Consider the following 14,994-nt stretch of genomic DNA (forward strand, 5'->3'; position numbering starts at 1 on the left):
GAATAATGGTAGGCTGCCCAGAGGATTTAGTAAAAAATGTCTGACATTCACAAAATATAATTGGTAAATATTTCATTAACGAGGCTTTCGCAGCAAGTATTTGATGTGTAATTCCCATTTATAAAGGAGAAAGAATGTTCCTTTGTTTGGCCTTACATTCTGTTATAATTGTGAACCATTAAGCTTACAATCGTGCACATTAAAATTGAATTATTTTGTAACTTCTTTGATGGTATTTATCACAGCTCACAGAGCAGCACACTAAAAGATACATGTACAGTTCAACCGTTCAACTGTACATAATGCTATGAACTGCAGTTATAATTTTGTCTTTTAATTTAAGTACCAATAATTGTGGGGCATAAAAAGCTTGTTTATAATTATTAAAATCATTGCACCCTTGCTTCAAAAATAAATTATTCTGTCACGATCGCTAACCCCTCCTCTTAAGGGAGCTCCAGCCCTTCCTCGTTCCTTCCCATTCTCTGCACCTGTTCCCTATTCCCGTTCCCCTTTAAAAGCCAGACGCTGACCTCACTCCTGGCTTCTCATTGATTTCCGTGTCGTGAGAGCCCGGGGTCCTGCTGCGTCTGGCTCCGTTATGGTTTTAGTTTCATGTTCCTGATTCCTTGTCCCGCCGGTCCCGACCCGGTTCTGGTTTTAACTACGGATGGATCCCCTGGTCTTGGACTTAACCTTTCGTCTTGGATTCCTCCTCTGGATTTACCCTTGGATTGTTCGCCCTGGATTCACTCCCCCCGGACACTAGCACTGCATGGACACGCCCCCCTGTCTCCTGACCGACTCCTGCATGATTTTTTTCCCTTGTGTCTTCACTATTCTGGATCGCGTCGTCCGCATAGGGCCCGGAAAGAACTGTTCGTGACAGAATGAGAAGCCAACACCCGGGCCCCGCGGACGGCGTATTGGTACCTGGACTCCATCCTTTTTATTTTTATTTTTTGTTTAGGGCTTCGGAGCCGCCCTGGAAAGGAGGGGCGTACTGTCACGATCGCTAACCCCTCCTCTTAAGGGAGCTCCAGCCCTTCCTCGTTCCTTCCCATTCTCTGCACCTGTTCCCTATTCCCGTTCCCCTTTAAAAGCCAGACGCTGACCTCAGTCCTGGCTTCTCATTGATTTCCGTGTCGTGAGAGCCCGGGGTCCTGCTGCGTCTGGCTCCGTTATGGTTTTAGTTTCATGTTCCTGATTCCTTGTCCCGCCGGTCCCGACCCGGTTCTGGTTTTAACTACGGATGGATCCCCTGGTCTTGGACTTAACCTTTCGTCTTGGATTCCTCCTCTGGATTTACCCTTGGATTGTTCGCCCTGGATTCACTCCCCCCGGACACTAGCACTGCATGGACACGCCCCCCTGTCTCCTGACCGACTCCTGCATGATATTTTTCCCCTTGTGTCTTCACTATTCTGGATCGCGTCGTCCGCATAGGGCCCGGAAAGAACTGTTCGTGACATATTCATCTGACTAATCCATTTCTACCACTCTTAACTGTTATGTACTTATATACAGTATTTTCAGAATACACTGTCCCAGAGCCCAATACAACAATTGTTATTCAACATGGTGTCATATAGTTTGAATGGAAACATGTCATGTCATTTACCAAACCACTTTATACCATACGGTGTTGCGGGAAGCCGGAGCCTTCTTGGCAAGCAACGAGCACAAGGCAGGGTTCACCCTGGACGGAGGGCCAGTCCATCGCAGGGCAGGTGCAAGCCAATCCTACATGGGGACAAACAAGGTCTGGGCATCATTGGAAAAGGTCCTGTCGGACTACTGGCTTCTGGCAATGAGTGGTCCAGAGAGAGGGGCGTAGTGGAGAGAACCTCATTCTATAAATGCGAGGCAAGGAGTGGGAAAATGTGCCAGGTGAAACTGTAAGTTAAGAGTAAAGTTAGGGTTGATTGGGCACGAGGGAAATGCACGGCAAGTCTACAGCTTGGGACACAAGGTTAGGGCGTCAGTGAGGTTGTGTGTCATTACTGCGACTGTATTAAGTCTGAGAGCGAGAGTGAGGTGCTGGAGACTGTAGTAAGTGTTGTGTGTGTACACCCAGCCTGGTGGTGTCAGTGGCTGGAAGTGGACCTGCATGCCCGAGGTTTGACAGGTTGAGAGTGAGAATACCAGTAGCCATCGTTGAGCAGCATTGTGTGACAGTAGGGGGGCAGGAAGCTCAGAGTGAAATGCGTGTGACACCCGGGTTCATGTGTGAACTAGGAGCAAGGAGGCTGCAACAGCAAGGAGACTGCTAGTAGAGTGAGGAGCAGAGTAGGCTTTGGGGTACATCAAGGAGCTGGAGGCTCCATATGTGAATTAGAGAGAGGAGTTCAAGGCTTCTTGTGTGGTGGGTAGGGACAGGGAGGCGCCATGTTGGCTCGCTGGTAAGGTAAAGACGGCAGTAGAATGATTCTGGCCAAAAGGGAACGACCAGGACGAGGGTCTTCCACTGCTACTTTCTGAAAAAAAAACTTTCTAGCATAACAGAGAAAGAACTTGAGGTGAGGTTTGTTGAGCCTGGGTGTCCAGACAGCGAAGTGATCACGAAAGGACAGAGGTGTGTATGAGTAGAAGGTCCACAAGCCAAGGTCTCAGAGAACATGGCAACTATATGCTTGTCCTAGACACCCCGGACAGGGGGCCATGGAGCAGAATGCCTGTAAATTGAGGGAAAGTGAAAGAAAAATTGCCCTACAGGTCATGATGGGTATATGGCTGTATCTGTTTCTTTCTGTTATGGGGCGGCCATGCATCATGGCTTCACAGTATGTAATATGAAGGGTTTAAAGATAGTTGAACAGGATGTTTATATGATTTTATCAGGTACTGTAGGTGTCAATATTAATTTTAGAATTCAGCATTCACCTTCAGATTGTGATTGAATGCACAGGACATGTTAAATATATTTTGAAGTGAAACTTTCCTATATTGTAGCATAATTTACATACCTTTTTGTGTTTATTACTTAAATTATTAATTATTATAACTGTTTATAATGGTTAGTTGAAATTATCCTGAAGTTATATATACTTTAGTATATATTTTATTGAGATATTGATGTATTCTTCTAAAAATAATTCAATATTTTTGTTGTCTGGTTGTAGACATTTTGAATAACGCCTCCCTGGTGTTTTATAGAGGGCATATCTTTATACTCTGATAGTAACTTTCACCTCTATGTGAAGATATTATTAACTGTAGCATAACTGGCACATTTTCAACAAAGGTAGGGTTAGGCTTAGTCAGCAAAGGCTCTCAGCTCTTGATGAAACAGTGACGCTTTTTTAGGCAACAGCCAGATTACAGTGATATCGGTGTGAGTGGCTTTGCTCGTTCAGTCTGTACTTACACAAAAAAGAACTGGGATACACTTACCTCACAAGATTTCAAAAGCAAGGCAAACCAAATATATCTCCAATTGTAACTTCTCAAAAGCTATCACAATTTGACCCTAGGAGGTTAGGTACATAAAACTGTTTTGTTTTTATCCATCTATCCATTTTGTAACCACTTTATCCAATACAGGGTCACAGGGGAGCCAGACCCTACAGTGTACCAGCAAGCAGACAGGTGCAAAGCAGGACACATCCTGGATGGGACACCAGTCCGTCACTGGTTACACACTGACATAGACATGAAAATACTCACACCAGAGTCAGTTTTCCCAGAACTCAATTAAATTACTAGTATGTCTTTTGAACTGTGGGTGGCATGTTACCCTTTTTCTCCACTACATCACCAATCCTTAGTAGCTACAATGCCATTAACAACTGAGTTAACCAAAAGAATAGTACTCTCTTCTTATAATTAGACTGAAAGACTGTGTTTTTCAGTTGTAAAATTACTATTACTATAGTCTTATCACGTGTGCTGTCCTGTTTTTTTTTACTGCCTTCAAACTGATTAATTATCAGTTCACTGCAGTTAAGTTGCTTGTCCTTGTGTGAATAATGACACCCGATCAGATTTTTGTAGTTTTTTCTCTCCTTTATTGTGCTGAATAACGAAAAACAAAATTCTTTTTTTCCTTTCAAACAGAATTTGGGTTATACTGACAGCTTTCATTTCATCCTTTAAAATCAGGTTCTTAATTTGTGTTTGAAGAAACCATTAAGTTTCTGTACTTAAATGTGGTATGTTTCACTACCTGTGTGGTTGATTTCAGATTTGAATGATAGAATATATTAGTATTATTTTTTTTCTGGTGCTCAATCTGAAAATATGTTACATAACTGAACATATGGTAGAATAAAATATTAACTAGACGTTAGTTTTTAATATGCAAATAAAATGCATTAAAATTGATATTAAGTCAGTATATTTTATAATGGCACATTATGTTATCAAATACATGAAAACATATAACGGTTGGATGTTGTGTTAGATACACCTTTTCACTTTAATGAAATGTGTGATAGAAGAGAAAGAAGCAGGAGAAGGAACAAATCCTTACTGCTCTTAATGGAGATGTTAAACAAGTTCTGAAGGAGATGAAATAGTAAACACACAGTTCTGCTTTCTTAAATGTAAATATTCACCCGGTGAGAATGAGCCTATCTTTCTAGCACTTAGTGTTTTCTTTTTCTTTCCAGTCTTTTTAGAGACGGATTTCTCTCCTCACACTCTGCATTGCCAGACCTTACTTTGTCACTCCTATACGTCTTCTACCTCCTCAACTCCTCTGTCTTGCCTGCCTTTCTAACTCGCCACCATTTGCCACATCCAGACCACAACGGCAGTCACTTTCTCACCTCCCCACGAATTAGAAGCTCTTCAAAGAGAAAACAACTGGCTCCCTGCACCTGCTATGCTGTCCTCCCTTCTCCAGTTCTCCTGATGTGATCACCACTCCCTGGAAAGCCAGAACAACCACATCCACTTCCTCTCCCCCCTACATTTTGTTTCATCTAATGTCCAACCCATGTCGCAGGTCTCAGCCTGTCCGTATTTTTGTCTATCCCCCTTCCCCAATCCTCGTTTTCCCTCTCCTAATGAAACCCCCTCATGGCTGATGATGCCCTGAACACAAGTCTGCACTGGGCTGGGACTCCTCATTCTCCACCTTCCCTGGCCTTCGTGCCTGCTCCATAATTTCATAATTGTATTTTGAAATTTGAAGTAGCTCAATGCATAGGGTATTCAGTGATCAATTTGTTTTGGAACTTTGACCGTGTAAAACTACTTTATAGAAGGAAAAATAATTAAGGTTATTTTTTCCTTCCTGGTACAATCTAAGAAATATAATACAAAGGGTACAGTATTATCAAAGAATTAATCAATACCTATAAAACTGAGAACAGCAAAAGATGGCTCTTTCAAATACTATATGGAATGTGGTTTGACAACAATTATCTCATATCTAAGGTATATCCCTTTGCCCTTAGGACCTTTGTTCAAATAATACACATGACATTTTCAAAGATTTTTTTTTATTTTCTTCCCATTACATCTCTGCTAAATCACTTTTTATTCCCGCTCAATGAGCTGTGTTATTGGAGGTTAACCAAGATCCAGAAGGTCATTATACTAGTCATCTTGGACTTTGGCATAATGGTTTTAGCCTTGATTTAAATCAAGATGCACAATGGGTTTTAATCACAGATAATCAGAAATAAAATTAATATGATGCAAATGTGCCTGAATTAGATAGATAGTTTATTGATCCCGTGAGGGAAATTGCAGTGCAACAGCAGCTTAACACAGACAACACAGCAACAGTGTAACGAATGAATACAATCAGTACAGTGAGGGGTGCACTAAAAGAGTTACTCACAGTCCGGACACACAAAGAACAAACTAGAACAGAACAGTACACAGAAAAATCATATCACACATATGAATATAAATATAGATGTAAATATAGATATAGATATAAATATAGATATAAATGTATTGCACAGGACCCTGGCATATATCGCACAAAAAATGGAAAAAGGAATTACCTTTCTTAATTGCTTTATTATATTTTAAGTTATAAAAATATACAGCAATATGAGTGATGTACATCTCTCTGGAGCAGAATGAGTTCCCTCCCTATTTAAAAAAGAGGAAAGTGCTTTAAAAAAATACAACAGAGCTCATACAAATATTCAATGTGCAATCCATTGTAGTGTGTAAATTTGAAATAAACATTTGACTTAGCGTAGATTATTTGCAGTTAGAAAAAAATAAGCACATTTTTTAAAGTGGGCAAAAAGATTTCAAAGTTACTGTATAGTGCTTGTGCCCACAGACTGGGTTTATAGCACATGAAATAAATCAGTCAGTGTTATTATATACTGCTTTTTACATTTATAAATTAATTATCTGACTTTATTTTTTTAACAGCACCCCTTTAACACTCTTATGAAAAGCACAAAATCACCCGCTTTCAGCTTTTGGCATTTTTTAGGTACCTTACAGCTTTGTAAAATAGAACATTTCCTGAAGATGACTGTTGGTCACATATTTGTGTTTCACTAAGCAATTGTACCGGGTTTGTTCTTTCTTTCTTGTTCTTGCTACCTGTTTGTGCTTCTTGTAGCAGCCAGGTTACACAGAGCGACGCCAGTGAAGTTGTAGCGTTTTGTGTCTTTTGTTTCATGGGATGTCAGAGTGTCGAAGGGGAGCACCATGAGAAGGCAGTGGAGCTCCTGAAGGCTGCAAAGGACACTGTGAAGCTGGTGGTGCGGTACACCCCCAAAGTGCTCGAGGAGATGGAGGCCCGCTTTGAGAAGCTGAGGACGGCCCGGCGCAGACAGCAGCAGCAGCTCTTGCTACAACAGCAGCAGCAGCAGCAGCAGCAGCAGCAGACGCAACAGGCCCAGCAGAACCATACGTCGTAGGTGAGGCTTTTCATTGCTTTGGCCCCTAAGGAAGGCAAGACCCTTGGGTAAGCCCTTTCCCCCCTTTACTTGCAAGGTGACAGCGTGAGGCCGAGCACTTCATATCATGGTATGAGTGGATGGGGCTCATTTGAACATTCATTTTGAATGTCTTCTTTAGAATCACGATTCGTGTAACTTATCTGAGCATTGTTTGGAAAACTAGATGGTGTAGAATGATTGGTCTTTTGGTGCAGTGGACATCTAGGAAGTAGTGCTGTGTTTGCTCTGACCCCATGAGCAACCGTGATGGAGTCCTGGCAGGAGCTGAACAGAACTGTACCCGTCGCATTAGCTCCTCACCTCTTTAGGCATTAGACTGTAAAACAAAGTTTCAAAGACACTAGAATTTCAGATTAATTTAATTGCAGAGGCCATTATTTTTCACCAGATTTTTATAGGTAACTATGAGTGCTTGTGAGTCTATAGCAAGCTCTAACACAAACACAGCAATGCTAATGGTGTTTCAAAAAGATATTTGCAACAGTTTGTGCTTTTTTTCATAAAGTATTATTATTATTATATTATTAGTATACTTTTATCTAGGCTGGTTTATTTCTGAAAACTACTGAGCTGTAAAAATTCACTGCATTAGTTCTATAGTGTAATGGAATGAGTAGCTGTATAAATCAATATTATACAGAAGGTATTGCAATGAGCAAAAGATGATGTAGCATTTACTTATAGATATGTCTAGAAGTATCCTTACGTGCCAAGTTATCTAGTTTGACCACATTAACTCTCCTATGGAGGAGATTAATGGGCCTCATTTACAAGAGGTAAATTAGTGCAGAGAAAAGGGAACGAACAACTAATTGAGCTTGAACTTGAGCAACTACATCAGCATCAGCGTGGCGAGCAGAGATGCTCAGGTTTTGGGGAGGTGTAAGAAGAAATGACTGAAATGAATGGACTGAGAATGGGAGGGAGCAGAGAGGTGAAGACAGTAATCCAGTAGGTGTCAGGGAACCGATGGGTAGAAGGGGAGGATTCTTATGCATAGCCGTGAATCCTGCAGAATGTGGGATAGCACAGGAACAATATCCAAAACACGTAATCCAGGGGTTTGGTCGATTGGAGAAGCAATGAGTCCAGTAGCCAGGGAAATCAAATAAAGATCGTCTGAAAAACTAAAGCCAAGGAGTGCGGTCAAAAAAGGCAGGAGCAAAGATAAGGAACCGGGAGATCAGTCAAAAAGGTTGAAATGTGCACAAGAGAATACTTCGGGAGGCTTCTCAATAGTGAACGTGGGTTGGTGAGTGAGGGAACTTTAAATACTGAAGGGAAAGGGATGTGGTTGGATAATTGGTCCCGGAGTGAGATTTTGTTGAATCTGGTGCATGCGAGAATGTGATGGGTTCGATTAGGAATGAGATCGTGAAAGAGTGGGTTTGGGAATGTCATGGCGTTTACAAGGGAGAGTGTGGGTCTAGACAGTAGGTAAGGACAAATACATGAAACTGGGTGATTGCAGAAGTAGGTTGCCCACGAAGAGCATGAAGGTGTCATACTGGAGGAAAATTATGAGAAAATATTAAGAGCTAGCAGCAATTGAATGAACATATTTGTTTTCAAACTGATGTAAAAAATGTAAAGCATTGACAGAATAACATGACAAATCTCAGCTTCTTCTGAATTAGATGTTTTCAAGGCATCTTCTACAATGGCAGTCTAATTATATTCTTGAGTGTTTGGCTGCAGCCCTGAGATGCAACAGAGCAAGATATTGAGTGGAGAATCAGATGGCCCATTGGCCTAAACATTACTGTTGTGTTGTAACTATTGTAGTTATAGAGATAACTCTGTTTCAGATTTTATCTCTACAACATCTTTATGTTCTCTAAAGTAGGTACAGATATTCAAATGGGGGTTATTGATTTGTACAGAGAATTGTTACAGAACATTGAGGAGTGAATCCATTCTCTCCTGCTTAAAGGAATATTAAACTCTTTTATCATGAACACTCCATGATCATAGCAGAAATATATAATTTTCTTACCTAGCCATCAATCATCTGCATTTATGCCAAAAAAGATCTTATTGAATGCTTTAATAATACTTTAAAAAACCTGAGATTATGCAATCATACTACCGCAATTTGCCTTCAGAAATAAAAAAATGCTGTGGTAGAGAGATGAGATACATTTGAAACATTACAACATTTATTAATATGTCAGTGAAGAAATGTTTGATTTATGGTTGTATTTAAAATAGTTTCTACTGCCCAAGATGTGATTCTTTATGTGGAGAAAATGCCCAAGATTATTTGTACATCCAAGAGGAAAATAAAACACAAATAACTCATAAGTAGTTATTATTATTAAGAAAACAGAGAAATTGCTAACACTGGAGGAGAGTTGATTTTCCAGCCTGTCAGCAGAGTGAAGCCCAACAACACTTGTCATCGACCTCAGGGTGAAGACCTGTAGAGCAGCAAGTACTGCACAAGTCTTAGGAAGACTCAAAACTGAAAGACTGGTATGAGAGCTGGAGGCGACGGTTATCATGTCAGATTGTCGGAGATTGTCAGATTTCTAATCCCAACCTCTGGCCAAACACTATCAACTACGTAACCCACTGACTGTAGAACATTGCAGAGTGCAAGACTTAGGTCTCTTGCGTCTGCAGCAAGGAGAGTTACCAAGAGGAGGTTAGGATCCTGATGGAGAGTAAAGGGAAATACTGGACTCCATGCAGATAGTACCCTAGGAACTGAACCTAGAGCAACAGACCCACAAGGTTGCGATGCTAACCTCTGCAACACTGTGCTGCTTCTCACACCTATGTAAATCTCTGTGAAATGAATTCTAACTAAATAGGAACATATGGATTTCACAACTAGGAAATCCAGAAATCAATATTGTCAAAATACTCTCTTCCTTAAAGTACCTTCCTTTTAAGTGTTCAAATTACCTTGACAGATTCTGGTCTCTTAGTGAGCTGAAAGAGGAAACTGACTTGCAGTGCAATTGCTTCTTTTTCTAGGTTTCTCCTGTCTTACTGTTTCTGTACCTGTGTGTGTGCTTGTTATCCTCACTTTTATTTCTGTATGTGTGTTCTATGTTTGTTGATTTACTAATTGAACTCAGAATTAGTTTAGTTTGAGTTGAAGATTGTGTGGTCACCTGGATATTTACCCATTGTTTCTGCTTCAGTGAGCTGATCCAATAAAGACAATTTACAGTAGGCATTCTTCAAGCCTGCCATTTTTTTTTTAAGAACAAGTAAACACAATCAGCTATGAAGAAGGCTCCACAGCCGAAACGTTGTGTTTTCTTTCTTCTCTTTTCAGCATGGAATAAACCTATTACTTGCTCCTTTGCAACCTATGCATGCTGATGCAGCTACCCACCTGAATTATTTTTTTAGAATGGGTTGCTACTTATAAGAAAGGCAAATTTAAACATTCAGCCATCCCCAAACTGCAACAATACAAACTGGTAATTCTGCAATAGTGTTCCACTTATTTACATCTCACAGCTATTAAGTTTGCAAATTATTCTGAGCACCTCAGTAGCAATTCCAGTTCGTGTCTGTTTCTTGTGTTGGATCATTATTTACATTATAAGCACTAACAAGAAATCTGTTTTACTATTCAAAGATCTGTACTGAAAATTAGTGACTAGAGATCGTACCAGGAATCACGGCCAAGTCATCATGAGCCAAATGACACATGTACAGGTATATTACTTAGCACCCAGGGAGCTCATCACAATATGTACTGCATTAAGATCATACGTGTCCTAAAATTAAACATGACAAGTCCTTCATGTTGGCTTGCCAGGAGTGGAAATCATTTTTTTGTTTAATTTTATTTGCAATCAAAATTTTTTTCTGTGGCAACAGCAGGTGCAACTGAAGAGAAAATTAATTAGCTAACATTCCATGGTTTAAAAAGACAAAATGAGTCTTTATAGTATGTATAATAATAGGACACCATAGAGATACAGATGATTTAGTGGCTTTAGAAAAGTCAAGATTTTTGTTAGCATTCATTTACAGACCTCTGATTTAGATAAAGATGTATATAAAGACGTAATACGATGGTGCAGTGGTTACCATTGCTGCCTCACAGGCGCTTGAGCCTAGGTTCAGTTCTGGATCTGGGATGCTATCTGTGTGGATCTTGTTTGTTCTCCCTGTGTCTGTTTCCTCTGGTTGCTCCAGTTTCCATCCACAGACAGACAGACTTTTGTCTGGGTATATCTGTGGAAAAGTGTGTAACTCTCTGAGTTATTTCCTTTTTGGACAGATTCTTATTGGGTTTTAATAGGACAACAGACAACAGCCAGCTGGCAAAAAAAGAAAAGCAAAAAAGGGGAAATGTAAGGACATATCAAACAGATTTTGTAAAAAAAACAACAACATTTGTCTAACCTGTAATAGTGCCAAGCAGTCTGGTTGCTCTTGGCTGCATTGAGCAGCAGGAGTTTTGGACAATCATACCGTTTCCCATATAAAGATGACTCAGAGCAGTTTTAGAGATGAGAAAAAAAGTTCTATGGAGATAAAACTTGTCCTCTAGTACCTGCTACTGAGGCAATTTAATGAAAGATCCTGGTGCCTAATTGGTTTAATTAATGCTTGCTTAATTAAGACCCACGAGCCTAGTATGATTTAGAATAAACCTGTCCTAGATGAATTATTACAGCTGAAAAGCCCAGATGTAATATTTTTATTTAAAATTAATTTTAAAAACTCATAAGGTACTTCTGGGGCATTGTAAGATTGCCAACTGAACTCCCAGCTGCTTTCCCCCAGATAGATCTACTGTATGTATGATGGAATTAATTTATAGTCATTTTTAAGTATTGTAGTGAAAGTGAGATGGAAAATATAAAACATAACACAAGGTAGTGAATTCATTTTTATAATGGAGATCTTGTACATATATTATAACCCATGAAGAGGATCATCTAACTGGGTCAATTTTGATTTTATTCAGAAACAGACATTCTTTTTGTGAATTTGATGAAAATTAGAGGAGATATTAATGCTTAAACAGGTGAAACCTTGTGGCTTGTGACTGTACGGGCACATGGTTGGAATAGAAGCCGTTCCAGTGGCAGGATCAGAGGCATAAACACTGATTTCAACTACATTATTTTGTATCCAGAAGCTCTATATTTTCCAAAGCTATTACATTATTCCATGAAATTGGGAACTGAGGTGGAAATATGAGACTGAAGCAAAATAAAGCGTAAAGTGATGTATTATGTTGGAAATCCGATATATCAATATATTAGACTGGCATGCTGTCTAATAGCCTCAGCTATTGGTTCTAATGATTGGAGAAGCAATAGAGCTGATAATAGGTATCCTTAACACATTTGTGCTGAAAGTGAACTTGAGGAGCATAACTAACACAGTCTGAATATATGCCATATGATCATATGGACAAATGAGTGGTCAAAGCCAAAATATTTAGGTACAACCTAAAGATTGTTGATGGCCATGCTAGCTAATCAAAGGCCTTTACTGCTTCTAAAGAAAACACTGCACTGGAAGCCAGCTGATGAAGCATCAAGCTATGGTAAGCAAGTAAGTAAGACTTTTTTGAAAAGTCTGGCCATTGTGTATAAGGTATTCTTCACTTGAGAGTGGGTTAAGTAATGACGTGTGGCTTGAGTTTTCTATCATGTTTTTACCTTTTTAAGAAGGACTGAAATGAAAGAAGAGCTAAAGAATTAAAGAACTAGTCTCCAGAATGAAAATGTATCAAATTTCTACTTGTGCATGAATCAACCAGCCTTCACTTCCTTTGAAGTTATGGGACCTTCTAAGAGCTTAGTCTGTTCTGAAATCAATAGAAATTAATGTGGGCATTTATTCTTCATTTTCAGAATGATAAAGATAACACAGAAGAAACGTTTTTTAATTCTTCTTTGAGAACAGCTAGGTATTTAGCCTTGTTCTCCTGATGTTACATTTTATTTTTAAGGAGCAAAAACACCTTTTAAAGGCTTTATTCGGGAACAGGAATGAGCAATTATACTGTATATGGTGCTAAAGGAAAAACAATAGTATAGCAGTAGGAAAAAATAACAGAGAATGAAATTTCAGTACATCTTTGACAACATTTTTCTCATTTCTTCTTTAAATCTCACGCAGGTATGGAAACTTTCAAAGACAGAGGAGAAAAGTGAAACATCTGAAGAATATGTCTAGATTGAGTTGAAAAATTCTGATTAAAGTCATGCCCCCATAACAAGTTCATAATATTAATATTCCTACAGTGTAGTCTTAGTAGAGGTTAGAACTTGTGGATCAAAAGTATTAAGTGTAAAATGGAGTCAAAGATAAACAAAATAAAGCTTAACAAAAATAAAATAACTTTTGTTAAGAACACAAGTAATGATTCTACTGTATATTGTTCTGAAAACTGTAAACATCAGCAGATTTAAATTGCTTTAAAATGAGTTGTTTGCTCTTTAATTAGCCAGTTTAGTTTGTTTCATTTATGATACAAAAGAGAAGAAAGAAAATATTACATATTGCAGACATTTTAATGGCATAGAAATATCTCATGTAGAAATATGTTGCTCTCAGATTGTCTTTTATTTTCTCTTTGCAGCTTTTTTCATAAGAAGAAAACCTAGAAGACATTCAACAACCAATAATGCAGTTTCTTCAGCGTAAGCAGCAGATTCAGTGAAAATACCAACTAGAAGATAGTTGCGTAGGAGTCTATTTCATTCACCTACTGTGTAACCGTAGTTTTTCAGTTGTGAAATGGAAAATGTATGCCACTTACCTAAAATGTTTAAAATGGTGCTTTTTGAATCACCCGTTAATATATATATATACATTATACTGTATATGCCAGACAAAGCAGTATGGGAATTCAGATAACCTGCTTTGACTTCAAAGATTAATTTGAACTGTTTAACAGATGGAGTTACCAGCCTTTTCAACAAACTATACTCCATTTTGTATAGGGTTGTGATATTTCTTAGTTCCTGTTTCTAATTAAAAGTAACACAACTGTTTTTGCCAGGATTTATATATATACAGTATTTATTTTTTGAGAACATTTTTTGATGTTGATGTCTGAAAATATATAAATAGACGTCACCTCTTGTGTCTAAATTTTGTTTCCAACGTGGATAAATGCAACTGTTTCTTAAATGATGTAGCATGTGTTTGTATAATTGACAAAATTAGATTTTATATCTAAACCTGCAGACCTAATTCTATCTAGCAAGAAATATATGGATTACTGCTTTGTTAATCAATAAAAGTCAACTATAATATCATGGAATAACAAGAATATGCTCTGTAGAACATGTGACATACAAGTGTTTATCTGTTTTATAAATCAGAAATGTAAGTGTGACTTTTATTTGTATAGGCAGTAATTTATATTGCTGATTTTCTTTTTAACAGTTTTTGTTGCTATTACACATGAGCCTGATTTATTGTTCACCACATCTGTGAAATTGTTACATTTTGCAAAGAGTTTGTCAGGTTTTGTCCATGACTGCTCCAGATTAGAAAGTCTATTCTTCCAGTCCTATCAATGAAATGTGCTCAGAACAAGAAAAAAAGAACTTCTAACATTTGAAAAAATATGTAACATGACATTGTTGAAATATTGCCCTTCTTTTTGAAACATTGCTCCACATTACCTTTTGTTGTTGAAATTTTGAGGAATGTTCTATGAAGATAAAATAATGCTTTGAGAGTTTAGTGTAGAAAAGTAAGGTAATAAAGCTTGCCAGATTTTTATAGCTTTTTCTGTGTTTCAACGTATATAAATATATTCCAACATTCCTATTTAAGAAGCACATTTATAAATGTATTAAAAATATAAAATGAGCTTGAATAGGCTGAGAGATTCACTCTTTATGCATTAAGCTTAATATCATCTTGTTAAAGTTTTTGACTTTTTTTGTTTAAAGTCCGATTACTTATAGCTTATACATAACACGTACACTGTACATATGTGTATATTCATACTGTAAAACATATAAAGTTCTTATACTGTAGCTTACAAATTATTTGTAGCAAAGTGCATTCAGAAGATAAATTAGACACAGCTCATGTCCTATATGCTGGATACAGTTCAAGGGATAGATCAAAACGTTTTTTAACTGGATTGCTTGAAAACTTT

At 38.2% G+C, this 14,994-nt stretch overlaps 1 protein-coding gene across 2 annotated transcripts in view; it reads left to right on the forward strand.

Annotated features, from left to right (window-relative positions):
* lin7a (lin-7 homolog A (C. elegans)) overlaps window positions 1-14,611 on the forward strand; it is a 63,164-nt gene extending 48,553 nt beyond the window's left edge. The window contains exons 5-6 of one of the 2 annotated variants that reach the window (XM_088647246.1): window positions 6,612-6,838; window positions 13,456-14,611. In XM_088647246.1, coding sequence (XP_088503372.1) covers window positions 6,612-6,838; window positions 13,456-13,480 — 252 coding nt within the window. In that variant the 3' untranslated portion in view covers window positions 13,481-14,611. Of the gene's footprint in view, window positions 1-6,611; window positions 6,843-13,455 lie in introns of both variants that reach the window. The other variant, XM_088647247.1, reaches the window with a different exon arrangement.
* Window positions 14,612-14,994: the final 383 nt, after the last annotated feature.

Source organism: Lepisosteus platostomus, chromosome 9, assembly GCF_059453375.1.
Source record: "Lepisosteus platostomus isolate fLepPlt1 chromosome 9, fLepPlt1.hap1, whole genome shotgun sequence".
NCBI lineage: Eukaryota > Metazoa > Chordata > Actinopteri > Semionotiformes > Lepisosteidae > Lepisosteus > Lepisosteus platostomus.